Source organism: Ischnura elegans, chromosome 4 (genome assembly GCF_921293095.1).
Source record: "Ischnura elegans chromosome 4, ioIscEleg1.1, whole genome shotgun sequence".
Taxonomy (NCBI): domain Eukaryota; kingdom Metazoa; phylum Arthropoda; class Insecta; order Odonata; family Coenagrionidae; genus Ischnura; species Ischnura elegans.
In genome coordinates this window covers 40563727-40591156 of record NC_060249.1, presented here as the reverse complement: position 1 = coordinate 40591156, position 27430 = coordinate 40563727, and the positions used below count along the sequence as shown (strand labels likewise).

At 37.8% G+C, this 27430-nt stretch overlaps 1 protein-coding gene across 1 annotated transcript in view; it reads left to right on the top strand.

Annotated features, from left to right (window-relative positions):
* The window catches only part of LOC124157327 (85/88 kDa calcium-independent phospholipase A2-like), a 39873-nt gene that overhangs the window by 7581 nt on the left and 4862 nt on the right, over positions 1-27430 (top strand). The window contains exons 5-12 of the mRNA XM_046531961.1: positions 214-480; positions 3921-4046; positions 8536-8699; positions 8980-9228; positions 12505-12719; positions 18952-19102; positions 21797-22012; positions 22284-22455. Coding sequence (XP_046387917.1) covers positions 214-480; positions 3921-4046; positions 8536-8699; positions 8980-9228; positions 12505-12719; positions 18952-19102; positions 21797-22012; positions 22284-22455 — 1560 coding nt within the window. The remainder of the gene's footprint in view (positions 1-213; positions 481-3920; positions 4047-8535; positions 8700-8979; positions 9229-12504; positions 12720-18951; positions 19103-21796; positions 22013-22283; positions 22456-27430) is intronic.

Sequence of the window (27430 nt, the reverse complement as noted above, 5' to 3'; positions counted from 1 at the left end):
CCTTGGTTTTGCTATTCAACAAATATGTTCTTACCTGATGATGCCAACTGTTCCATGAAATCATGGTTGTTTAATAAAACATCCTGTGGAAGTTAACTAAGTTTTTTCTTGTAGGTTCAACATGAATTATGGATTCCACAAATCTACAACAGGTACTATCTTATTTGTACATTCGGTTAATTTACATTGGGTATTTTGTCACTTTTACCCCAGGCTCTGGCATCAGTAGCCTCTTCTTCTCCTGGTGGGAAGAGTGCATCTTTAAATGTGAGGAATGGAATGGGTCATACACCACTTCATGTTGCTTGCTTGAGTGACAAACCAAATTGCGTCCGTGCTCTTTTGGCTGCGGGAGCAGATGTAAATATCACAGCCACACGTGTTTCTACAGATTCTAATTCATTCAGCTGTTCAACACCATCACCACCTGGTAATTTGTCAGACTATCTTCATCAGTTTACCAACAAATTGTATTCTCAGGTAAGGTTATTATGATCATCATTTAAATATGGCTTAGCCGGGAATTAGTTCTTTCCTCACCTATCCAATGCAACCTTTGAATTGAAATCAGTGAATATAATGACAACCCATGTCAACCCTCCTAGTAAAGGTCAAATGTAAAAGAGCAGAAATGGTATGATATGCTGAAACAAAGTGATTGGATTTAAGTAATTATATTTTAAACTCATGACTGAGTTATTATAAAAATATATGTTTATTTTCTGAAGTCTATTGTCTACTCCATTGTACATGGAGCAGGCTCATATTATTTTGTGAATTAATTAGTGATTGTTCATTACCATTTTAATCTGAGCTTCACCCTTATTGATAAAATTTTGTGATAATATTTGATAATTATATGATTATCAAATTCCATTTTGAAAGCTGTGCATCTTTACTGAATATTTGAGCTGCAGATTTTTAGGCATGACTTGATTTAAAAGTTTACTTTACCTCTCATGAGTACATATTTATAATTGAGTCCTGTCTAAATGGTGTATTTCTGCCTCCTATCCTACCCCTCAAGAGAGCAATAGAGAGTTGATTGAAATGAGAGAAGAGATCTCTCCTACTATTTTATTTGATATTTGTTCCTTGTCTGAGTCTTTGCATGCCACATACATAAGGTCTTTAACTGTGTATCATATTTATTCTCTCAATCCTTGAAAACACAATGGCCTCATAAGTTCTTCTGTTCATCAGTATTATATACCATGACTTATTAATATTTTAGATGATTATGATGTCAAGTTCTTATTTCTGAGACCCTATCATCTGTCAATCATTAATTTGTCCTTTGGAAAAGTATCATTACCTCAACTAATGTTTATGTGCAAGTTGTCCCTATCATTTGTCAATTATTAATTTGTCTATTCTATCCTATTTAATTCAGTTACATGGTTATTACTTTATATTTTTATTAAAAATACTTTTTTGCCGTATTAGTAAATTTAAATTTTCAACTGGCTTATCAAAATCCATTAAGGCTGCTGTTCTTAATGGGAGGGTCATAATTCCACTCCTCATTGTTTTGCTATTTGTAATTCTTAATAGAGCCAGGCAATAAATAGCTTGGGAAAATGACCAGGAAATAATTTCGCTTATTATTTGGAAACTCCACCTTTTTCAGTATGAAACCGTTCAGAACAGTTTTTGCGGCCAATGAGAGGTTAGCTTACATAATGGTTGTAACAGATCTTTCTTTTTTTGATGTGAAATTCCTTCCCATGAATATGAAATATTATTCTTGGGAATTCTAGTTAATTTCATTGCTTAATGAGATTTTTTGATGTGACATTCTTTCCCATGAATATGAAATATTATTCTTGGGAATTCCAGTTAGGTAATTTCATTGCTTAATGAGATAAATTCATCTTTACTTGCTGAAAAATGCAATAACTTCAAATACATCAAGTGTATCATCTGGAAAAGTATCATTACCTCAGCTAATGTTTATGTACAAATTGTGTTGTGTTGGTGTTGAAAAATTTAGTTGTCTTTCAACTGTGCAGAAACTGCTGGTAACCAAACACTAGTGATTCATATTGAAAGTATTGTCATCTTAACTCTCGATTTGGGTTCAAGTTATGGTGCTTTGCTCTTCAGATGGTTACCTCATCCAATTTGTTTTCGTATGGAGGGGGTAAATCAATCAAACCTTTATGGAGTGAAGGGAGGATTAGGAGCTATCGTTGTTTCACATTTCTTGAAAATAATTCCCGATACTACTCAGCATCGGTTATTTTTTGACTACTTCTCTTGTTCATGTTCATTGTTCCTTGTTCCAAATACTGAAGGAAAGGCGAACCTTTGAAAATTTAACAACTCGGGAAAGTAAAACTGGAAAGTGCCCACTTGAAGACTAAGCTCTTGGAAAAAACCTCGAGGCTCAATTGATTATGCTTTTGACTAGGAATCTGAATTGTCCGCAGTCAAATAGAATGAAAGCTCTGTTGTAATAGTGGCCAGAAACACATTGCCAATTTACCATTTGAAAGAAAAGGCATAACAATTCCCCAGCTTCTCGACATTCGGGATTACAATAAGCCCATAGGTGGAGTATATATCACGATTATACAAACGCGAATCATAGAATCAAAATCAGAGGGAAAAAGTGGTGGTGGCCTTTGTTTACCAATTTACTGGATATGTGTAAACTAATTCATGGAAAATCTAAAGGAAGGCTAGTGGGCTCAAAATGTCTCCGATTGATTTCTCAAAGATCATATGCCGCGCTAAAGTCAATCAAAGGTGACCGATTCAGTAATGGCAATCGCTAAGAAATACATGCAGAAGGACCATCAAATCCGAATACAGACAAACCTTCTCATAATTCTTTACTAGCAGACACTTAAGAAGAAAATGCAGGTCATATCATCGAGAAAAGGGTATCAAGGAAAAGGTGCAGGCACCTTTGTAATGTCATAGGCACAATGTATATTTTAGGGTAAAATGTAATGTGCCCTTATATCCAAATAATTTTCATAAATAAAAGGGTTTTGTTATAGTATGAACGGTTACTTAATGATTTTAAATACTAATTTATGCGTTTCTATATGGTTTAAATAAAACAGTGGAAAAGGAAAAGACTTTAGTTTTTCACGGTATGTTAACCGAAGTACCCACATCCCGCCAAAGGTGCGAAAACGCACCGTTATTTTTCTGGTATAAATAAATTTTTAAGAGCCTCAAATTTTTCAAAATTTCTTTTCTAGTACCTATTAAGACTAAATATGATGATAAATTAAAAAATTTCTACCGAAAATTAGCCTTGGCCATTAATGGGTTAATAATTTTATTGCAGTTACAATAAACTTATGTGCAGTAATAATTAATGCATTGTGGAAGCTTGTTGCTATTCATTGTAATCCTTTGCATTAATGGCTCTTATTTACCAACTGCAAATAAAGTTGTGATCTGAACTTTAAGCTTGAATGTAAATTTCTACACAATATGCTCAGGTAGCAAAACATTCAGTATGTCTGCTACTTAAATTAAAATTCCATCTATTTAATTTCCTTTTAAGCTATTATTTTATTTATTAAGTGTATGAGTTCGTTAATATAAGCTTTGAAAGATAATTGAGCCTTGAGATAACACATTATTATGGGTCGCAATACTGATCACCCTGCTCTGAGATCAAAGCGGGCAGTCTGTACTACAACCAGGGCAAATGCCCTGGCCAGTTTCAATTTATTACCCAATGTCCATTCACATAGCGAAGAGTGTTGTTGAAAATCTTGAGAAATATGACTCCATTGAGGATACCGAATTGTGACCTTGTTTAAGTCTTGAGATTATAGCTTTTCCTGCAATTTTGGCCAATAGCAAGATCGTAATCTCATTCAGAATAGGAGCCAATATATCTGTAAGGTTTGGTATTTTTCCTTTAAACTTCTAATTATTTTTACATTTTTTAGGACATGAAATTAGGTGGCACACCTCTTCATTGGGCTTGCTCTCGTCAAGTAATTGAAGTTCTGTTGGATGTGGGCTGTGAGAAAAATGCTCTCAATTTTGAGGGCCAGACTGCTCTGCATGTTATGGTAAGTTATATCAGTTTAGTTAAACTATGTATATGTATTTATAAGTATTGCGAAAAATCCACAGAGAGAAAAATCAGAGAGAACAATAAAAAACCAGGATCCTGGTCAAGGGGAATGATTTTTTCTCTGTGGATTTTTCGCACAATTTGTGCAATGCTGGTCACTCTGTAAAGATATCACCGTAGCTAGTACTGGTATTCTTAAATTATAAGTATTTAATGTCAACTCCTAAAATACCTCAGCCACTCTTATTCATATTAAAAAAAGAGTAATTGATATTTTGTCTATATTCTGTTGGAATACACCCATGCCTCACTTATTGCAAAAGATGCGTTCTTTGGGGTCTTTTTGCTAATCGATTTGTGTTATTTGAGGCCATTTCACATTGGGAAGATAGAGATGCGTTCCCAGTAGCATAGGTGTTGGGTATCGAGTTTCCTACTAACCATATATATTCCTTGTAATAGTCTTAGAAAACCCTATTTATGTAAACATTTATAGTTTAAAATATCTTTGAAGATAGTAGCATTCAAAGACTTTTTTCTGGTTAAAAATTCTTACGTGCTTCTGAAATTCCCTCCTTATGTGTGTGTGGGCTAACATCTAGGAAATAATGTAAGCTAGGGGTCATTATGCATTGCTGGCAGTTGAAGAATTTTCAAACCAGTCTAAAAACAATTCTAGTGTCACCCTGGCCCTTTTTTTGCTCATCCGAATGACAAGGAAATGCTAGTTTGAATATCATTTCATTGCTAGTGAAGTTTGTGAATGATAAATCATAACAGGCTTTCATTTGAAGTCCCCCGAGGCATTAGCATCAAGCAGCAACGTGAAACGATCTTTAAATTTTTGAAAACTGACTCACATTTTTCATCTCTGAAAATAATTGTACTGGATGAATTATCTTCCAAAACAATCCCGTCTGGTCAAAATTAAAAAATAGTTGAGGGGGAAAAGAGCCACTCTAAATCACAACTTGGAGTTTATCAGAAAATGTTGCGATGACTGTGCTCTCAGCACTGGCAGATTCACCTGATATTGCAGCACTGGAGATACTTACCTGCTCTCTGTTTAAAATTCCGGAACCGACTAGAGCTTCCACTAAATGTCTTGGAGCAATCACCACCCTCATCTTATTTTATAGTTGCAAATAAAGCCACGGCTTCTGCACAAATAACAGCCTATGATAGAGTAACATCATTCGACCATGCATTATAGATCCAGGTAATTAGAAGTCGTTCCGTTTTTTTTCCAAAAATAAACATCGGGTACGTGTTGACCGCTTGGCTGAAATTGTTGTGGCTGATGTCACTGACATTTTAACATCGCCTTAATTGAGAATAATAGTGTGGACTGTCAACGTCGTGAGCACGAACTTACCCGCAATATCGTTTTGACACTCCATTTTCAAAGCAAGTGGTCACATTTAATTGTCTTTTCTGGGTTTCTGCTTTTTCTTGATAACTTCCTTATTTGTAGAATCTGAGTTCACCTTCAGAACCACCTGAATCCACCTTCAGAAAGAATGGCTACAACCATCGTGAAATCCAGGCGGCCCTAAAAAGGACCTCTCTAGAAAGGAACAACAGAGAAGAAAAGGAGAAACTGGTAGCCAGAGCCTGTCTCCCCTACATCTCCAGTGTCAGCAAAAAAATATCCCGAATACTCAAGAGACATAACATAGAAGCGATACACAAACCGTCCAGCAAGATAAAGACCTGCATCGGAACACCGAAAGATGACCTGGACCTCAAGATGTCGGGAGTATATAGCATCCCATGTGAATGTAGCCACGTTTACATTGGGGAAACAGGCCGTAGCATAGAAAAAAGGCTGACGGAACACGAACGATGCACACGCTTGTTCCACTCACTGAAATCAGCGGTGGCAGAGCATTGCCTGGACCTCGGTCACCGAGTAGATTTTAAAAGTACCCAAGTGCTATGCCGCACAGACAACTACTGGGATCGAATTGTCAAAGAAGCCATACAAATCAACATACACCAAAAGAACCTAAACAGAGACAAAGGCTTCCAGTTAAGTAATACGTGGAAGTCAGTGATCAATCACTATAAATCACCCCAATTCAGAAAGGACCAATCAGGGCCCACTTGAACGGCCCTCATGAGTATAAATACCGGAGAAAAAACTTGGCTCAACATTAACCCCGGATGATGATGACGGACTTAGTCATGGAAACGTTGGGAACTACAACCCGATACGACACCCGGTGGGAAACCCGAGAAATATTCCTGCACTTCCTTATTTATCTATCTGCATTCCAATTTTTTTCCATTGTTCAATTGGTTTTTACTCTGTATGGCTCTATCACAATCACCTTCTACAGCTGAACAACTGTCACACTGTATTCCTGAGACTCAGAGGGCCTACAACTGCTGAGAAGGAATGAAGCCAATCTGTTTGAGACTCGACCTTTTTACATCTTTATTGTGGTGATGCTCTTCATACGCAACTCGGCCACTGCTCCATTTCTGCCCCGTGAATACTGATGACCTTGAAGGCTTTAGAGTGGACCCTTTACGTGGAAGTCAATTCGCCTGATAACATACGACAGCAAAAATTACATCACAAACATATTGCTTTAGAAGAAACTCTTTTCTGCTAGCTCCAAGCATAATTAATGATTTAAATTAACTAAAGTCATTCACTTAAGGAGACAAGATAATTTACTTCGGTAGGTCGGCTATCCAGACCGCATGACAAGCAATGATTTTGGCCATTGCGCAGCAATAGATTTCGACAACTGTATTAAAGCCTGAATCACACGATCATTTTTTCCATCCCTCTGAGACATAGCTCCTGCGATAGGTTTAGAGGGACCAAAGAAATGATAGGTCGACCTATAGATTTCTGAATCACACGATCCCTCCCACCGTCCCTTTTTCCGTCGCTTTTGACATCATTTCCGATAGCACTACTCGGTGTCATACTACCTGCATCAGGAAAAATCTATTGACTCGGTTGATTTGATACCATTTAAATTTGGGAGCGCTGCTATGGATGATTTACATCGGCGCAGACTTCTTTTCGTCCTCAGGAATTTATTGTGGTAATTCACTGCTTTGCTATTGAACAAATGTTCATGCCTACTATAATTGTCAATTAGCGCATTTGTCGCCTCTTGAGTCCATGGGGCAGTGGAATTCCGCGACATTTTAAAAGTTTGAATATGTTTTTGTTTAACCAAAGAGTTGTTTACTATTTTCCTTGTGTTTACAACAGTTATTCCAATAAAAGCCAAGCGTGGCGTTGCAATCGCTCTCAGCGACCGTGCGTTCTGATTGGCTGAAGGACGGTAGAAGCTGCGGTTTCAGCGACGAAAGAATGGACGTGCCGAGTGATGGAAAAAGCTATGAAAATCCCGTCCCTCGAGCCATCGCGCGAAATGATAGGCAGAAACGGTCATTTCTTCCGCCATCGCCAGAGCTATAGGAGGAGCTATGTCTTCAAAGGGATGGAAAAAATGATCGTGTGATTCAGGCTTAACAAATAATAAACTTTGAAGCAAGCAATACTATTAATATGTGAATAATGAGAGTAATTTTGTGTATAATTAGTGCAAGTTCATGTTTTATCAAGAGAGTTTTAAGGTCATTTGATAAGGCTATCTGCATTTGGATGTTTCCCTGAGGAACACATTTGCACTATATCAAAATAGTGTTAAATGAAATTGCACTATTAATGGCATGGGAGGCAGTGAGGCATGGGTGTAATTATCAATGTATGTATTTTGCCTGAAATAGGCATAATTGCATTTGTTTTATGCTACCATGTAAAATACTTGAGCCTTTTTTAATTTAATACTTGAGCCTTGATAATATACTTGGGTGTACAGTGGAGCCTGCTTGTGTAACTAGTGAGGCAGCCAAATTTTCTCCCATCTTTGACTATTTTATGTTGGCCAGTTTTTATTAGGCCCGTGTCACAAATTTTCTTTACAACTTGCAGAATTTGTGACAATTATTCAATATACATAGGATGGAAATGAAGAGGGGCTTTTGAAATGATCAACCCAATGAAGCGTGGAAAAAAATAATCATATAGTGGCCTGACTGGCTCAAATGGATTTTATATGCATGACAGGGTTAAAACTTATTTTGATGGATTTTTTAGGAAAGGTGTTACTCTATTTACATAGGAATTGTGTGTTACAAAGTTATAGCATTACTATGTTTTCATTTCCAAAGTACTCATTGTATTGAACAATAATGTGAATCAATGGAAATTATAGTATTTTTCTTAATTTTTCTATTTAAGTAAATAAGTAACCACTTGTTCTTATAAGGCCAGAACTTTGTTGTGATCTCTAGCGTATGTAATGTTTACGAGATGAAAAATTGCATTAATGTATCTGTATGAGTATAAACGTATATTCCATCATTATCTTTTGATTACATCAATGTATGTCGTTAGTTGGAAGATGCCTCATTCCCTGTGTTTTTTATTTTTTTAAATATTCATGCTATAGGTTATGCGTGAGAGGTTGGACTGTGTTGTATCATTACTGAGTCATATGGCTGCCATCAATATTGGTGATAACAATGGAAATCGGCCTTTACATTTGGCTGCTCTTCAGGGAAATACACAAATGATTGAAGCACTTGTTATATTTGGAGCTGATCTCAATATAAAGTAAGCGTATTTTTCCATTGTATTTAGTTTCTAAAACCTGAAGATCGAACTGTTTCAAAAATATGAATTAGGAAGTGTACAGTTATGAATGCAATTGAATATCTGACTACTGGTAGTGCATATCTTTATGCATGCTTAATGATTCAAGTATTTGTTTCCAGAATTAGTGGAACAGTGGTTCATTCTGCATGCATTTTTAAGTGAGAGAGATTGAATATCAATTCTGGTATTTCTGCGCATTTCTACTTTTAATTTGCTCCTTCTGATTGTTTTTCATAAGAAATAATGCTGGAGTTACCCCAAGACATCTTGTGGCAACTACTGATCACCCCTCACCCAATGCCTTGTATGCTCTCCACGCAGTGGGTGCTGCACGTTGTCCCCCAGGAATGAACTTCCCTTGCCAAGAAGGATGCTCCCACAATGGGACATTTGATGGGCTGGCCCCAGATCCTCCTCCTAGAAATCCTTTGTCTGGGAAATCTGAAACTGAAGAGCTTATTGATCAAATGCTTAGGTGCACTGAGAGGTATGTACGGCATGATTCGAGAGGCATACCTGGTAATTTGTATGATCATGCTCATGCTTTATGAATATGTTACATGGATTAGTTTGTGATGTTATTGGTGAATTATTGATCCTAGGGCTTGATTTAAACTTGATATCGCCCATTATTAGTCCAGATATTTTTTTTCTGTATCGAATATGATTATCTGATGCCTAGAGCTTCGGGGAGAATTTGTACTAAGTCTACCGGCTCTCAAGGAAGCCATCACGTACAGGCCGGCTGCCGAGAGTTGTCCGTTGACAGCTAGAATGGTTAGGGGGCAAGGTTGCCAGGTAAGAAAGGGAAACGCCCACATCACATGTAAACAAAAGGATTCCGTGAAGAAAGCAGCCAGTAGGGATGACGAGCATGAAGGATCCAAAGGAAGAATCCTTTGTTTTGGCATTTCATAGATAGGGCTTGTTTTGGTGGTTCAGGCTTGTTTCAGTGCTTCATATGGAGGTGACATCGTTGTATGACTAGGCAAGGGTGTGAGGTGCACTTTAGGGACAGCGATTGGTTGCAAACCATATTGGCGCAGGGTTCTCCGCCCCTCCTTCTGAAGTGCCATCGGACAACTCTCGCCGGCTGGACTGTAGTAGGGTATTGAACAGTGGTAACTGTGCGTACTGAGGGGAGGTAGTAACTCCGATTCCAGGTTGTGCACAGCCAGAATGCAACAGACTGCCCTCCGGGTGATTCTGTTTCTTTTCTTCCCCTAGAGCAAAATTGTAAAGCACTTTATGAACTCCAAAATCACTGTTTAATTTTTTTGGTGAACTTGTGCTCCTGCCTTGTCGCAGCTGTGAAAATCATGGCGTGTGGCTTCTGCCAGCCTTAGTTACTAATATGTTGCCATGGCAAGCTTCCCATTTCCCAGGCTAACTTAAGGTACATACCATCTTGATGACTCAATGATTAAAATGAACACCAAACTCACTGGCACAGTAATCCAGTCTGTGTTACTTCTATATTCTTTAGTGCAGGCATGACTAGTTGCATGGCTGTAAAAATGCTATGGCAACGGCAACCAGAGGCAAATTTTAACAGGTGCTGCAATGCAACATCCTGCAAATAATGGTTACTGATGAAATGAGTTTGAGTTCTAATTGTTTCGAAGAACAAAATAAGATTTAGATAATAAGTGCAAATCCTTGGCATTATAGTTTGAGATATTCACTACGGAAATTTGAGTAGAGGTGGCATTGTGGCTCAGAAGAGTTGTCAGTGTCTGAATTCAGGTTTTTTTTCCTATTTCAGTGTCTGAATAGTTCGTTTTTCTCTCCAAATATCATCCCCTAAGCTCACTCTCCCTTCAACTCGCATTAGGGGAGTCCAAACTCCCCGAAACTGAGTTAGGTCAATGTGAAATTTTGTAGTAACTAAGTTTCCCTTTACTTTTACTCATATATTTGGTTTAGACCATAGAAAACTTCATAATATGGGATATTTTGTTGTGTCAGTGTTCCTTTTATTGTGCTCTGTGGTAAAATTCTTTTTGAAGGAAATTGTGTTCATACATATACTTTTTTGGGTACTTGCATTCTTTTTTATTTGCAAGGAATGTTACATTTTGAATTAGTTATGTACACCATGAAAATGTATGAATTTTAAAATGTCCCTTAAGCAGTGGAAACCCTTGAAACAGTGTTTACATCCAATGTTCACAAATAGTGAGCAATGATTCAAGTGACTCCTTATGCATAATATAACATCCTCATGCCCATAAATTTGATTCAGGCTGCAGGAAAACTCTTTTGAGTATAACATGCAAGTAAAACTATATTTGCTGGGTATGATTTAGCAATCTTCTAGACTTGAACTCAGCCTCAGTTTGCTGGATGAAATAGAAGCAATGGTTGATGTTAAGAGCAAGGTTAGAATTTACAGTAGGAAGCAGTAGAGCTTGTTAGAGTAATCTATGTAAGTATAGACGAGCATGATGCACCCACTCCCAGCGGGCTTCCCCCGCTCTTTTCAATGCAGGTCCACAGAGGGATAAGCGGGTTTATAATTTTAAAATGTAGAAAAAAAAGGCAGGGTCTTATGTACAAATTTAATTGGAATGTTCATTAGATGTTCCAAAGAAGAATTGCGAATTTCTCTGAGGAAATATTTAAGTGAAATAGTACTTCATGGCGGCCCTGTCAAAGTAAAGGAAACATTTAGACCATTGAAACACCATGAGGTTCGATGCACATGATGACTCATACTTACGTATCAACAGGAGACTTGAATGTGGAATCAGCCGCATTTTGATAAATGTTATTTAAAGAATGCGAGATATTGTTGCAAATGAACAAATGTATCAGTTTGTGCACCGTTAACGTCAGGAATATTTACCGGTTTACCTCTTAAACATTCCACCATAACCAAGACATGAAAACAAAGAAAAGAGGGTGCGAGAGAAAGAGAGACAGAAAATGGTTCGCAATAGACAGAGTAAGTGTTGAGTCCAAGACCTTTCTGTGTTAACTTGAAATAATATTTTGAGCGCGCGTTATATTGCATAAAATATAATAATATGTATCTGAAACTAAATTGGTATAAATTAAATATCCTGAAATAAAGGTTTGCTCTGCACTATGGAACAAGTGCGTGACGTCAAGATTGCGGATCGCCTCATCCCCCAAGAGAAATATCAAGGGCCATTTTTTAAAACCAATTTTAGGAAACAATAGCAATATTTAGGAAGTAAGATATGCCGTCGCATGTTCTCTGATAAATTCTGTGCATTTTGGTACCTCATTTGTCGAGTTTGGTTGCGTATAAGTTGAGAAAAAGGTATCCATACAGTGGAAATAATATATATGATAGTAAAACAGTAACTTGGTTAACCTCTATGTAATCATTGCTCTTCTGTATTTAATGTGTGGCATGGTGAATTATGTCCATATTTATGTTTTATGAATTGTAAAAATTAACTTAAAATTTATAAGTGATGTTTGGGCTTATCTTCTTTATACTTTCAAGGCAACCTTGAGGTTCCTAGTCTCTTTTTGGCCTTCTTTCCTGTTTTGTGGCATGGGGTGACCTTTTATATATAACTTGATTATTAAATTGAATACATCAGATTGATAATAATGAGGTGAATCATGAAATCTCATCCATTTTTGTGTTAATGATGGATCAATAAACTTATCAGCATGCAATTTGTATCGTGTACCGTATATTTTCAACATGTGTCCTAATTATTTTTTATGGTTTACAGTTAAATGGAATGAATTATAAATATTGGTGTTTCTGTGCATTCAATAGGATTGGTTGGAATGTAGATGCAGCTGCAGGAGATGACGAGTCTTATAAAGGAGGGAACGTTCTATGTTTGGATGGTGGTGGCGTCAGAGGTTTGGTTCTCATCTGCATATTGATGGAATTAGAGACGGCTTTGGGGGGAAAACCTATTCAGCATGTGTTTGATTGGGTGTCTGGAACCAGCACTGGTGGAATACTAGCTTTAGGCTTAGCTACGGGTTTGTATATACTCTCATTAATTTATCAACTTTAAAATTTATTGAACGGTTCCCTGCCCTTGTTGCAAATAGATAGGATTCTTATAGTCCTTGCTTTTGTATAGTGTTATCCAGCTCCCCTTTTCCTTCTCTTCAATGCTGAAACTTCACAAATGAAAATTGTGTTGATGGAACCTGAAAGTTCTCAATCTTGTAGGATATTTGGAGATCTTGTAGGATATTTGAAAGAAATATATTTATTATCCTGACAGCATTACCCTGCCTGACCCTTTGCTTAGGTTTAGATAAGTGATCATGTGTCACCATTTCCCTGTGCTTTTCTTTTGTGTTGTTTCTATGTTATGCAATTAACCTTTTCTTGAACGTTATGAGGTTTTATACAGATAATATAGTCACTTATGAATATATAAAAGAGGATTTCTGTTTGTCTATCTGCTATCCATTTTTTCTGGATTGCCACCAAAGTTAGTATGTAGGTACATCTCATGCTCCCAAAGCCGGTAGTGCTGCTTTGGGTTGTGTCCAAGGCGTCCTTTGCATCGTTATCTCATTACCGTTTGTTACGTCACATCAAAAAACTTCTGTGGCTAGACATCTTGCTGGTAGGCACACCTCTTGATACACTCAAAGGGAAAACATAACTCAAAGGACTATTAATCCTCTTGGTGCAAGCCTTTTTGCTGGGGTATGCGTTCACACAACATTTTTGATCTTTGCATGTACGGACTCTCATAGTGATCAATGTTATGGAGTGGGGTATAAGCTGATCCCGTTCTCGGTATATGGAAATCGTTTATTCCATTGTTTGCCGTTACATTTTTCCGAGGGGGACCCAAAAATAACCGGACACAATTTAAAAAAAATTCAAAATGTAATTTTTTGTCTTAATTACTTTAGTCACCTTCAAAGTACTTTCCTTTTACACTGATACATTGTTTAAAACTTTTCCACCACGCGAAACACTTTTGGTAGTCGTCCGTTCTGATGCCTTCCAGTGTCGCCTTCGATTTTCTTTATACCTCTGTAATGTGACCAAAAAAATTCCCTTTCATCACTATTTTTACATCCCGTTGAGCAAAAAGAACTCAAGAGGTGCGAGATCTGGTGAGTAGGGTGAGAGGAAGCAGTATAATGCAATTTTTACCAAAAACTTAAGTTTCAGCAATCAGCAACACGTGCTGCTTTTTATCAGTAGGCAACAAGCGGGGGATGGATTTCACTGCAATTCGTCTCAATTGCTAATCTACAGCTAAAATTTGCTGCAATGAACTCTACAAATAACGAGATTGTTCAGCGAGTTCGTCAATAGTGTGCCTTTTATCCTCATACACAAGGGTACAAGTTTTTTTCCACATTTTCTTCAGTTCTGGACCTGGAAGGATGGCCCAGGCATAGACTGTCTTCAATCGACATGTTGTAGCATTTAAATTGCAAAAACTAATTGTGCACTTAAGTTCTTTTAAAGGCGTATTATTTATGAGCATACACAACGTATTAACTATGTCTGACTCAATTTTACAGAGCAGTGAGCAAAATTTTCTGCACCATGTTCTCGAATATCAGCCATTTCAAAAATCATAGAGGTCAAAAAACTCTTCGAATTTAAACTCTCACAGGGGCTTGCTGCAACCATCTAAAGCTACACCGTTTCGCATACTGACTCAGAAATGATGAAATAACACCCATCTAGCGAGAAAAGTCCAAAATATTAGAGCGACGTGCATAGCGATATCTGTCGGGTTATTTTTGGGTCCCCCCTCGTATACCATCATCGTTCCTGCTTCGTTCCTTCTCCTAAAAATCCTGCCATGTGACCATGAATTCCAAGTTCTAAGTTTCCCTCTTTTCTGGGTACTATCCTTCTCAAGCAATGCCAGGTGGCCTGCTAGTAGATAATATAGTCACTTATGAATGGGCTGTCCCTTCTACATTTTTGAATTTGTTTACTATGTGGTTTGGTAATAGCATTATTTTTGTATTATTGCAGAGAAAATAATGTATATAGTAAATATAAATACCGTATTTATCTGATTATAGTCCCACCCGTTTTTTTTTCTTCAAAAATGTCCGTGGTAATTATAAAGGAGGGGACTAGATTCAAATTCATTTTTTTTAATTTTACCTGAAACTGAAGCCTCAAAATTCGGGGGGGGGGGGGGGGGAAGGTTAATATATTCAGAGGGGAACTATATTTGGAGAAATACGGCACTCATGAAATTATCCTTGTTGTTTGTGTCAGGTGTTTCATGAAATGGTCCATGTTACCAGTGGTCAACTAAAGTTGTCTGATTAAAATAAAATATGGAACTGTTCTGCTAGCATGATTACTATTTCCTTTACTCTTAATGGTGCGGTTTGGTACTATGCTTGGAAACTAGGTGATTGGATACATCAGATTCAAATATTTACGTGTATTGCCTTCACCGGATACATCAGATCCAAAGTCACAGAAGACATTGAATCTGGATCCAAAATTTTAAATTAGTGATTCAGAAACTGCAATGTCCCATAAGAGTGGAAAAAGTTCTGATTCTCTCTTTGTATGTGCCTCTCTATGTCTATGTCTCTCTGCGATGCTCGTTGTACTCATGAACCATTGAGGCTCAACACCATAGGACAATAACCACATCGAAAGTAACTACGTCGCAGATTTCACAAAACTGCTGTTAGCCCATTTCTTTGACATTTACTTTCCTCTCTGAGATTGAACAAGGCATAAATCATTGGCTTTGAAGAAAAACATCAAGTTACAGGAGAGCAGTGGAAATGTTATTTGTCCCTCCCCCGTTTCACTGACTAACCTTTTTCAGACTACCTGCTGCAAATTTACTCCATTTCTGTGGGCAACTGCTATGTGAGTCACCTATAGGACCCAAAGGTGTCTAACAATAGCTTTTGGATGACATGCATGAGATTCAAAAAAGAATGACACCAAGTATGACACATTTCAGACTGTATTTGTGTATTTTAAGCTCAGATTGATTGATACGAAGCTTTCTAGTTACAGTAAGGCTATACTAATACTCAATACTGTCCAAACAGCACAATTTTCAAAGAAACAAGTGTTGCAGGAGCACACTTACACAAGATAAGACCGACTGGAAATGCAAACTGCATATACAGCCGGATCCGGAGTTAACGTCTTTGCATTTAACATTTTTCCGCATTTAGCATTTATTTTTTGGGGTCCCGATTCATTCCTTATTAGGGCAATGTAAAAATTATCCGTATTTAGTGTTTCCGCATTTTGCATTTTTCCGCATTTATGGTCGTAAAAATTTTTCCTGGGCAAGATTTTTTTGCCCGATTTAACGTTTTTTTATGACAGTTGATGCAAATGATTATCCAAATCTTTGAATTTCTGCTCAACAACAAGAAGAGTCTCATGAAAGTTTACCAAGAGTCGATAGAATCTACCGGGGAACGCTTCTTCAACTGCTTTCTTCCGCAAATGCAGCGCTGGGACCTTCAACTCGCAAGCTGGGTTATTTGTCTTCTCGAAATGCTAAGACATCCCTTAATAACCTCTAATTACCTTATCCTTCACTTCTTGAACTTGTCTTCGATGATACGTGACGACTGATGACACGAGTTATCCTCCGAGGGCCACTACAATGTTGGTTTTTTTGTAATGTTTTCAATTGATGGCTTATGCCCCTTTTAACTCTACTCTCTACGGGCAGTCCATTGTTAGCCCAATATTTTTCCAGTCTGCTACTTTCTCTTTTCAAAAGAGGAGGCCCAATATCATTTGCGCAGTTCACTATAAGATTCTTTCTATAATCCATTCCATGGTCAGTGTCTACAGAGGAAAAGCGAAAGAACCGAGAAAGTGTTTCCCCTGTCATGATCATGAGTGAGAGCATTCTTTCCCTTTAAATTATTTTACATCGTAACAACATTAATTTACATCATAATTTAGATACCCCGGAGCCCATTTATCGACATTCAGCTGGTTGATTTTGCTGTCGATTCAAAGATATTTATCTGGTGCTATTTTATGTCAAAAGAGAATGACAGTCGGAATTTTGACGAACTATCACGGTCCATGACTCTAAATAAATCGCTCATGCTGGAAAAAAAAATCACCGCATAATCACGTTAAAATAGATGAGTGCGGAAAAATACAAAAATCCAGCAGGATTCCCTTGGTAGTCGACATCGGCATCATAACTCGGACAAAATTGCCAAACTCCAGAGGCACTAACAATTTTTCAGATGAAATCCAGTTCTGTTGAAGATTCAACCTTTTCACTAATCGCTATTCATTCAAGATCCGACCAGATTTTATTAAAAGCTGCCGAGAAACAAGGTGAGTCGGAGTCAAGGTGATCGGTGCGCCGTGTAAGCAACTTCTCCCTGCTCTATCCGACCTGCATGAGGCCGCGGATATACGACAACGAATCTGGTGTTCTCATAGAGTTGAATCCCATCGATTTGTACGCATACTAGAAATAAGATTCTCCTTTTTTGGATGACCTCGAAATCCAAAATGTGCGCCCAGGAGGCTTTTTAAAGGCTCATAAATCCCTCGTTTCGCCAAGGCAACAGAAAACGTTAACTTGGAAAAATTCCAGAAAACCTCCCTTTTACTAGATATTCGGTAGTTTAGAATTCGGGATTAGTGATCTTCTGCTGTCCCTTTATTTCACTCATCTTAATGATACAGTGACGATTTCATGACATGTCACTTTTACAGAAAAATTTTAAAATTTCATCAAGACCACTGGAAAATGCGTAAAAATGGAATCACTGATGTCCATAATAATATTCCATGTGGGAATGCTTTGAAGTTGATGTATATTATAATTTTCTTAAAATATTTCATTAAAACAATTGTCATCCTCTCATTACTTATTTTTACTACCCATTTTTTTAGCTGATTCCTGGAAAGTATTATCCAACCTTCATCGGGCAGAGAGCATTTAATCAAAGAAATTTTTGCTGCATGAAGTTTCTTTTAGTTACTTAAAATAATATTTTTTTATTCATAAAAAGCCATTCCAATCATTACAGACCCTAAAACTTGAAAAAATGGCCGGTCTTCATTTAGTGTTTTAAATGTTGTCCCCCCTGAAAAACGTTAAATCAGGATTCTGCTGTATTATGCAGCTGGCCCTGCTTTGCCTTGAAGCTAGGACGTCTCAAAGCTGGAAGATCGGAGGTGTTGGTCCCCTGGCTCCCTCATTTTTAGCCTAGATACTTGAAAGACAAAAGAAGCACATTCCTTCCCCTCCACTTCCCCTTTACATGCTTCTTCTACCCAACCCCTCGCTGAGCAGTCGTCTTGTTCTGTTAAAGTACGCTGCTGTTGCTCTTAATTGTGTTACAGATTGCGCAGTAGATATTTCACTTAATGATTAACTGTACTTTTAAAAATGTCGCCCATGGTGTGGAAGCAAGTTGGATAGGGAGAGCTCAATGTATGCCATATTTGTGCACAGTGGCGTGAAACTATCATGAAGTAAATCACCTGGAATCAAGGATCTGAAAAAAATTCTGGATCCGTCCATCCCTAATGGAAACAGACAGTGTGGCTTGTGAAGCTTTTCATTTGGATTAAGTTGACTTGTTCCACCTTTTTCAGTATTTAAAAGTTTAAAAAAAAAATATGCTGCCCATAAATAACATACCTACCAGTACCATTTTTTCTCTATTTAAATGAAATTTCCCTTCCAGCAAGTAATGTTCAACCAACTTAGCTACTAACTTAAGAATATAAACCTTATAATAGATCAAGTTATAAGCATGAATTATATCAGTCAAATGCTACACTCATATTCACTGCAGTGAATGATCCAGAGTGCTTAAATATCCTGTCAGCTTTTGCTTCTGCAATTTGATGTCAAAATGATACATTTAATGTATTTGGGTCATTCTACTTGTAATCACAGAAGAGCTGCAAGGTTTTCATGAAGTTTTTGTGTCTTTCTTTTGAAGCCATTAGTTTGTATTAACAAATTTAATTAGGATTTCAAATTCTTATGATACATGGGGTATAGAAAATCATTGTTATCTGTAAATATGTCTTTTTTGGCTCTTTTTGTTTAAAAAAAAATTAGACCAACTAATTTTTCTTATCTAGGCCTTTCTATTTGAAGATTAATGATAGATTTTTGTGTTGTATATATATTTTTTTGGATTAATGGTTATTGTGAGAAATTGTATTTGAATTGATTCAGTGATTAATGAAAATTTTTACTTTTTACTTTTCTCTTCATTTTTAATGTAGGTAAATCACTTCTTGAGTGTATGGGAATGTATTTTAAACTGAAGGATCAAGCCATGACTGGCAGTCGGCCTTATCCCAGTGAGCCTTTGGAAAATATTCTGAAGGAAACTCTTGGTGCGAACACTGTAATGGCTGATATTCGACACCCCAGGTAGGTGGTAGGTGTTACATGCCTATATCTTTGTAGATCTTTGGGTATAACATGTGGTTAAGAGTATAATACATTTCAATCTCTTATCTTAAAAACACTTCAGATATCTGTAGTATTACCTATACATATTTTGGGGCCATGAAAATCGATAAGTTAACTTTAGGGAAAGTGGAGTAAAATCATAGCCCCTGGTGCAAAAATAAAAAAATTCATGCTCCAGTGGTGAAATTCATATTTAGGTATTTCACTATTAAAAATAATAGACTGGTTTATAATACATGAAGTTTTATGTTTATAAATAAAAAATCAATCAAAGAATGGGATCATTAATCCTTGAATAAATCTTTTTGCTTACCCAACGAGTAATTAAACTACTCATCCGTAACAGCACGAGGTGGAGCACGTTGTGTATAAAAGTATTACCTCTGCATGTTGAAAACAATATGCCATGATCCCGCCATAAATACAATCTGTTGTGGTCATACACATCATCAAACTGAAGATAAAGCAAGAAGCCATGAGGGTCACATAAATAATTATTTAGTCTGACGATGGGCTCTGTGCGAGTGAGTCAGTTCAAATGTGCGACTCAGCAGATTGAGCTGTGAGGCGAGAGAGTTTTATTTGATGAGTCATGACTCCCTCAGTACATACGTGTTGGAGTCGTGAGCATTTTCGGGTGAAACACAAGTCCATTTCCGATGAGAAAGTGATAACATTCGGGGGAAACATGTGTGAAGAAAATTTGAAATCAGTCCATGGCAGTGGGGTTACCAGGAATTATATTAGGTCGTAAAACTCTAGTCGTTTAGTGCATGCAGCACCGTTTTAGGCAAGTTGATGAACTACATCAAATTTGCAGATTAGAGCGGTGAAAAGAGTTTGACTTGGGGAACCGAAAATGATTGGATAAAAAAATCCGAAAATCCCCCACTAGGAGAACCTCTGTGCCGTGGGATAGTAACTACGTAGCACAATTCCCAAAATCTGCTACCCCCTCCATCCATTAGCCCTTAGCCCCTCCTCCGACGCTTTCCTCCTCTGTGAAATCAAACAAAAGGCCCCAGCTCGCGCAGGGTTCATATTACAAAGACCATAAATCAAAAGCTTCAAAAGAAAATATCAAGTTACAGGAAAATAATAGAATCGTGTTTCACCCTTCCCTCTTTCTCGCCCACTGACCTTTTTCTGCCTTCCTGCTTCGAAGTTCCCCATTTCATGAGGTCAACTGCTGCTTGAGTCATCTATTAGCCCAAAAGGTATCTAACAATTACTATCGGCAATTGATTTTACACCTTTATTGGATTGAAATATAAGTAATGTGCGCGTAAATTAAAAAAGAATAAGACTAAACACGATGTATTTCTGACTTTATTTTACCATGTAAGGCTAAGAATTAAATGTCAAAATACGATGGAGACTTAGCATTCTGGCGAAACTCGATATCCTCACAGCTTAGCTTCTCGGAAGTTGATGTGGTATTTTTTTCTGAAAGAAACATGTGTGAAGAAAATTTGAAATCAGTCCATGGCAGTGGGGTTACCAGGAATTACATTAGGTCGTAAAACTCTAGTCGTTTAGTGCATGCATGAATTTATGAGTTATGCTATAAATCTCTATTGTCACAGTCACAGATAAAGGGATATTTTCTCAGGATATTTGGTTTCTCCCTGCCAGCAATTCAAATTCATCTGCTTATCTCGTGAGAACTTCCAAAGATGGACAGAAAATAATTGAAGAAGAAGGAAATCCAGCGGAGAAGGGCGTGTATTTTGCAAAACGCCTCTGATTGTCCGCTAGCACTTGACAGTAGAAGTGGGGGTAAAGCGAGCTATCTGTTGAAAATAAGAAGTTGGATGAAGCCGAGTATCAGATGGGGGTACCGCTGAAATGGCGTTTGGTAGATAAGAATGTATACAACAAACAGAAATCCATCATAGCAGTGTAAATACCGAGATGATGTGCAATCCATTTTTCGCGAGGTGGTGTGTCCCCTTAGGATATTTGAAAGAGATGTTAGTTGAATAAACTATATGCCCAAATTGTTTCCACAAAATTAAAATATTCCATTAATCAGCTAAAGTCCTGTTTGAATCCCTCTAGGAAATCACAATTACTTGCCAAAATCTTGGGTTTCCTGCTTCATAGGCAACCTAGTCAAACATTCCCGCATTCATCGTTTTTTTTTTCGTCCATCCCCTTGAAAAACTATAGATCGAGGTTCCACTGCATACCTTTTTATTTATACATTCATCAAGTGAAATAGAAGCAGAAACGTACGTTTAATATGCTTTGCAAAATTCTAGTATTCGAGGTACTCGAATATTCGTGCTACAATTTAATATTCGAATTCAATATTCGAGTTCGAGAAATCTGCTATTCGACCCATCACTAATTATGAGCATTCGTTAAACTAGGCTTCTACTGTATTATAGCAGCAATCTGTAGACTAAGACTTCGCACAACTAAACAAGCTTCAGCAGTTAGTCTGGAAAAATAAAAATCAGGTTCCACTATTTTACTTCGTTTTTATTCTCAACCATTAGTAAAATAATTTCCAATAAAGTAAATCAACAAACGTATAAATGGAGTAACTTTTTACATTGGTAAAATGGGCATTGTCCTCTAAGATACGAAATTATACATTTCGTAGAAATCTTAACAATTTTCAATTACTCTTTGTATACATTTCAGGCTTACAATAACCTCAGTTCTGGGGGATAGAAAGCCTGCGGAGTTGTTCATGTTCCGAAATTATGATTCCCCTGCATCTGTTATGGGAACAGGTGAATCTGCCTGTAAAAAATTCAAATCTTCTTGCCCTCATTTATCTGAGGCTATGACTGGTCCTGAAATGCAACTCCTGTGGAAAGTGGCACGTGCCACTGGGGCTGCACCATCATATTTCAAGTAAGTCATTAACTTTTTGTATTTCCATCATTTTTAAACTTTAATTTATGGAAGCGCTGGAAAAGTATTCATGTCTCTTGAGGCATGTGGTGGAATCTGCAGAATAATTCTTGTGTCATTATTAATTTCAATTATGTTACTATGTGATTAGTAACATTATTTGCAGGGATGTGATTCTCTCTGATTTCACTCTGGCAAACCAACATGATCTTGTCTCTATATGAAGGCCTTTTAGTAATTTTTCTCATCCTGATAATAATTTCTTTTTCAGGCAGTTTGGCTGCTTCTTAGATGGTGGGTTGATTTCAAACAACCCAACACTTGATACACTTACTGAAATACATAGGAGAAACGTTGCCTTGAATGCTATGGGGCGAAAAAATGAGATGTTTAAGCCAGTCACAGTAGTTTCAGTGGGCACAGGGATGCCACCAATATCTCCAGTAAGTAATCTCATTGCATACATGATGTTCCAGACAACTTAGTATTATTTCATGTGATATGCCTTCATGTGATGTGTCTTCAGATAAAATTAGGAATATAATTTTTAAACACAACCCTTATTTCTTGTCTGGTCCCCTCAATTTTCTGACTTAATGCTATCTCTAGTGACTCACAGTTAGTGGAAAACCAATTAAGTGTTCATTTATATCAATCATACAGATTCGTGTTTTCTGAGCCGAGAAATGTACATGACTTAGTAACTTCCCAATTGAAGTTACATTTATCCTGCTGATTCCTGTTTGATGTGTTTGTCATATTTTTTCTTTCCTTTTATCTTACATTCTTCTAAAACACGAAAGTATAAAGGAATGTTTATGTTAGGGTAACCTGTCAGAGCTGAGAAAAGAAATAACTTAGGTATTGTTTTGTGCTCCGAAACAAATATCGTTTTAACAAAAATCGTTTATTTATATCGTATATTTATCGTTTTATTAATATTTCATATCAGTGGTGCTTATAATATTTTTCAGGTTTTAAATAAATAATAATGAACACTCACTGAGATAGAATGTTTTGACAACACCAAAAAATAAAAATGGTGTACTAACTTAAATGCGGGTCTTCAAATAACAGTATAATCTTTCTTTAAAGGATTGAAGGGATTTTGGTGGTTTGATTTTTATTGGTAGAGAAGTCCTGAACCTAAAAGCAATAAGTTTAAAAAGAGTTAAAATAGGTATTGATGTGGGCTTGAGGAAATTAAGGAGGTAGGATGAGATCGGGTGGGCATTGTCTCTACTCTCTTGCAGGGGATGAATAATTTGCACAGGCAAAGAAATTATTCCAGGAAGTACAAACCGTATAAGCGCGTGTAAGAGGCGCACCTTTTTTCCCAGATATTGCAGCCGAAAATGGGGGTGCGCCTCTTACACAAACTTCTGTTCTTCCCCCCCTCCCCTTCACCAGTTGCAAGTTCAAGGGGAACTGAGTGGCCTTGGTTTTCCACGTGAGTCAGTCATCTGAAACCCTGGGTCAAAATCAAGCGGCAGGCAGGGGAGTTTCTCCCTTAGTGACGTATTTTTAAAATGCTCCTGTTTGAATTTCTTGCAAGCATCGCGCCGTCACGTCGGTACCCCAGAGGTGAACATTGAAAAGATCGCGCGGGGTGATTCGCTCCGGAGCGCGCGCTAAATTTATTGCCACGAGTGGGCATCACGCGGCATTTATACTTCATATAGTAATATTGGTGTCACAACCTGCGGTTGAAAAAATTCGAACGAGTGTGCTCATTGTTGGACTTAATGGTGGATAGAAGAAATCGGAAATGCTTATAAGTGAAGAGCGCTGAAGGAGAGGTCGAGGGAAAGAGGGCTCCTTCCCCTCCGTATTTAAAGCTACGAGCGAAGTAGCAAGGGAAGAACACGTCCGATCTTGCATGTGACGTCGTTGCCTTTAAAGCGAAGGGGCGAAGGCGCAGCAATGTGATATATGCAGTTTGCGTTGCCTGAGTTTCCAGTCCGTCTTGTCTTGTTTGAATGCGCTTATGCTACGCTTGTTTCTTCCGAAATTGTGCTGTTTGGACTATGTTGAATATTAGTAGCCTTATTTTAGCTATAAATCTTTGTGTCAATCAATTAGAGCTCAAAAAACTTAAATGCTGTAAGATATACGTCGCGTTAGGTCTAATTCTTTTTAGAACCTCGTGCGTGTCATACAATTGCTGAAAGATATCGAGATATCTTCGAGCTCAGAAGGTGACTCACGTAGCATTTGACCTCCAGAAACTCGGGGAATTGAACCTGGTAGACCGAAAAAGGTCAGTTGGTGGAATGGGGTAGGGATGAAACACGTTTTAATTGTTCCCCTGTAACTTAATATTTTCCTGTGGAGTCTCGGAAAGGAAAACAACGGCAGAGGCATTAGCTGATGGAGAGCCGAGTGTAGTTCCGTTAGGCCCCTTGCACACACACCGATTTTGGACGGCCGGTAAAATATTGGCCGATATTTTACCGGCGAAGCGATGCTTGCACACACGCCGGATTTTTACCGGTCAAACGATACGTTGCTAAGTTTTTGAGCCGGCGTCGGCGATCCACAGTGACAATAGCCGGCAGCTAACCGGCATTTTGCCGGTGCCGGCGTGTGGTCGGTACGTGTGCAAGCTCCAATGCTCTCCCATTGTTCACTGTTGGAATGTGGACGGCCGATATTTTACCGGCCGTCCAAAATCGGTGCGTGTGCAAGGGGCCTTAAATATACGACGTGGTTATTATCCTACGGCGCTGAGATTGCCCCGATTGTTATTCAATCTCTTGGGAAAGCTCATGCCATTTGCCTGTCGTGTTTTGCCTTAAAATTTTCCACGGCTGCAATTCTATTGCAATACTCCTGCGAGAGCTTTTAAACAAAATTGTTCGTGAGTGGGACAACCAACGTAGAGCGATGGCGTATGCAAAGAGAGGATCGGAACTCTTTCTACTCCCTCTTATGCCGCCGCAGTTATCAACATTTCCTCTTTCAAATAGTACTGAAAGAGGACATTTCGATAACTGTCGAAATTCCAGGCATTAGTCTGCAACACCGCACGATAGGATAAAAAAATGTCGCAAAATTTTTTTTCTTTAAAGCTTCGATCCTCAAAATAGGGGTGCGCCTCTTACACGTGTGCGCGTCTTACACAAGCTTATACGGTAATTCCTTTAACATTGGAGAGGGAGCTAATCCAAATCAATGTAAAACTCAGACAAATATTCATCTCTATTTAAGTTAAAAATGAATCTTATGCACAAGTTAATTAGCTGTTGCAAACACTTTTCAAGTACCCTAGTTAAATCACTAGAAACTAGTATACAGTAATCAATTATTGGTAAATGCAGCTAACAAGCACAATTCTAATAGAAGCAGGAAGGTTTTATTTTGCAGTTTCATTAAATAAAGAGCCTTATTCCCTTTTTACTATCACATCAAGCACATACTGATCCCAATATTGATTACAGGAAAGGGGTAGTCCAAAATACTGCAGAGTCTTAGTAAATGGCGCAATGGTTGAAGTGACACAAAAATTTGAAGGCTGCCATAGGCAATCTTATTTCAAAGTCTTTTATTACCAAAAATTATTGTTGTGTTTTATTTGGGTTTAGCTGAAGGCAATTTAGTTTAGCCCTATCACAGGTTGAGCAAATCTCTGAATTAATTATGTCAATTTTGTATGGAAGGTCTTCTAAGGTATAGTGAGCATAGATTTGTGAGTGGTCTGTTTGAAGCTTGAATTTACAGTGATAGATGCTTATAGTCAGATGGAGAGTATGCAGAGTAAACAAGAGGGGTCCAAGGATGGAGCCTTGAGGGACAAGGCATGAAACTGGGAGCCAAGAAGATAGCTCACTACCCTGGCCCTTAACTGCTTGAGTTCTGCCCAACAAGTAGGAATGGAACTGGTTTAGGGTGGGACAAGTGAAATCGAGGGATTTCAGGTTGCTCAAGAGGGCAATATAGTTCACTTGATTGAAGGTCTTGCTGTTGTCAAATAAGACCATAACTATGATTAATTTGTGTGGGTGGCAATGCAAATGTGTGCGTGACTTAGAGAAAGGCAATGTGGTTGTGGTAGGCTGACTGATAAGGATCGAGTTCGTAGTACAATTTAAGATATTCAGCAACTTGAATCAACAAATATGAACATCTATTCAGTATGAACAACTATCCAGTTTTTTTGATGATCAACAGAGAATTGAAATACTGTAGAAGATCATTAATCTGGAATTTTGGGGATGAGAGGCATCCCGGGTTAACGATATTTCTGGTGAATAGATAAGTTACCTAGATGTAAGCAACACTGCAACACCCAAAATATTATTTTCAGAAAGTGCAGTGGCATCAATAAATGGTGGTTCGTTGAATAAAGCGTAAAGTAATGAGAAAAACCTGATCAAATTCGTAAAATTTATGAGTATGTATACGTTATTGAAAAAGATTCAAAACATTTGAAAGAGTCCTTCGTCCGAAAATCACTTTAGTAGGTAAGTCATGTAAGTAATCTTGATGAGACTACCGGTAAATGGATGGAAAAATGCACAAAATTTTATTTTTTTACAGACACATTAGAACATCAACATTTTGCTCCTCCATATTTTTCAACATGCACCTGTTGCAATTTTCATGACTACTAGCATAAAATTATCATTAATTATTAAATCCTCCAGTCTGAGGTAATCCTACTTCGAATACTCTGCCATGAATAATAACTGATTGTGAATTTTAACTCTTACATTAATATTAGTAGTCGCAGCTTATCTTATAAGTGCAGAGAATGTGAGTATTTTGGGAAAACTACTTGGCATTAACTTCGTAAACAATCTTCAACAAGTCAGTATGACTCCTACGGAGAGAGGCCCTTCTGGGATTCGCCTCGGGGGCAGTGGGTGTCGTCCCCCTTACCCAATTCAAGAGCGTAATACAAGCGGTCTTTCACTCTTGAGTGAAAGACCGCCTTGCATTACAGGACTGTCAAGGAATTGCTTATCTCAATCCCAGGTTCCAAACATGGGCCATGAGGATGGGTTAAAAACATTTTGAGAACATCTACTTGTGAAAAGTGATCAACGCATCCAATATGAAAACTACTGCAAGGCTCTTGCACTTTAAACCATTTGGCTATTTCACTCTTGGATTTGCAAATGTAGGCAAACTTCTGATCTGAAAAGAATGCCACACATTTTTAATGAAGCTGCAAATCTCCTCACACAGATTTTAAGTAATTTTGGGCGTGCAGCACCCACTTTGTAAATATTCCATTCCTATCTTAACTAAGTCCAGAAAGTTCAAGGAATAGACCTCGTACGTTGATGGCATGAATTCTGTTGCATGAAACCACCACATCTCTGGGTATCCTGAAGCACGTAATGAAATATCTTGCTGAAGAAAACAGCAATTTAGTGAACTAGCCCTCGCAGTGAAGACAGCCAGGCTCTGAGA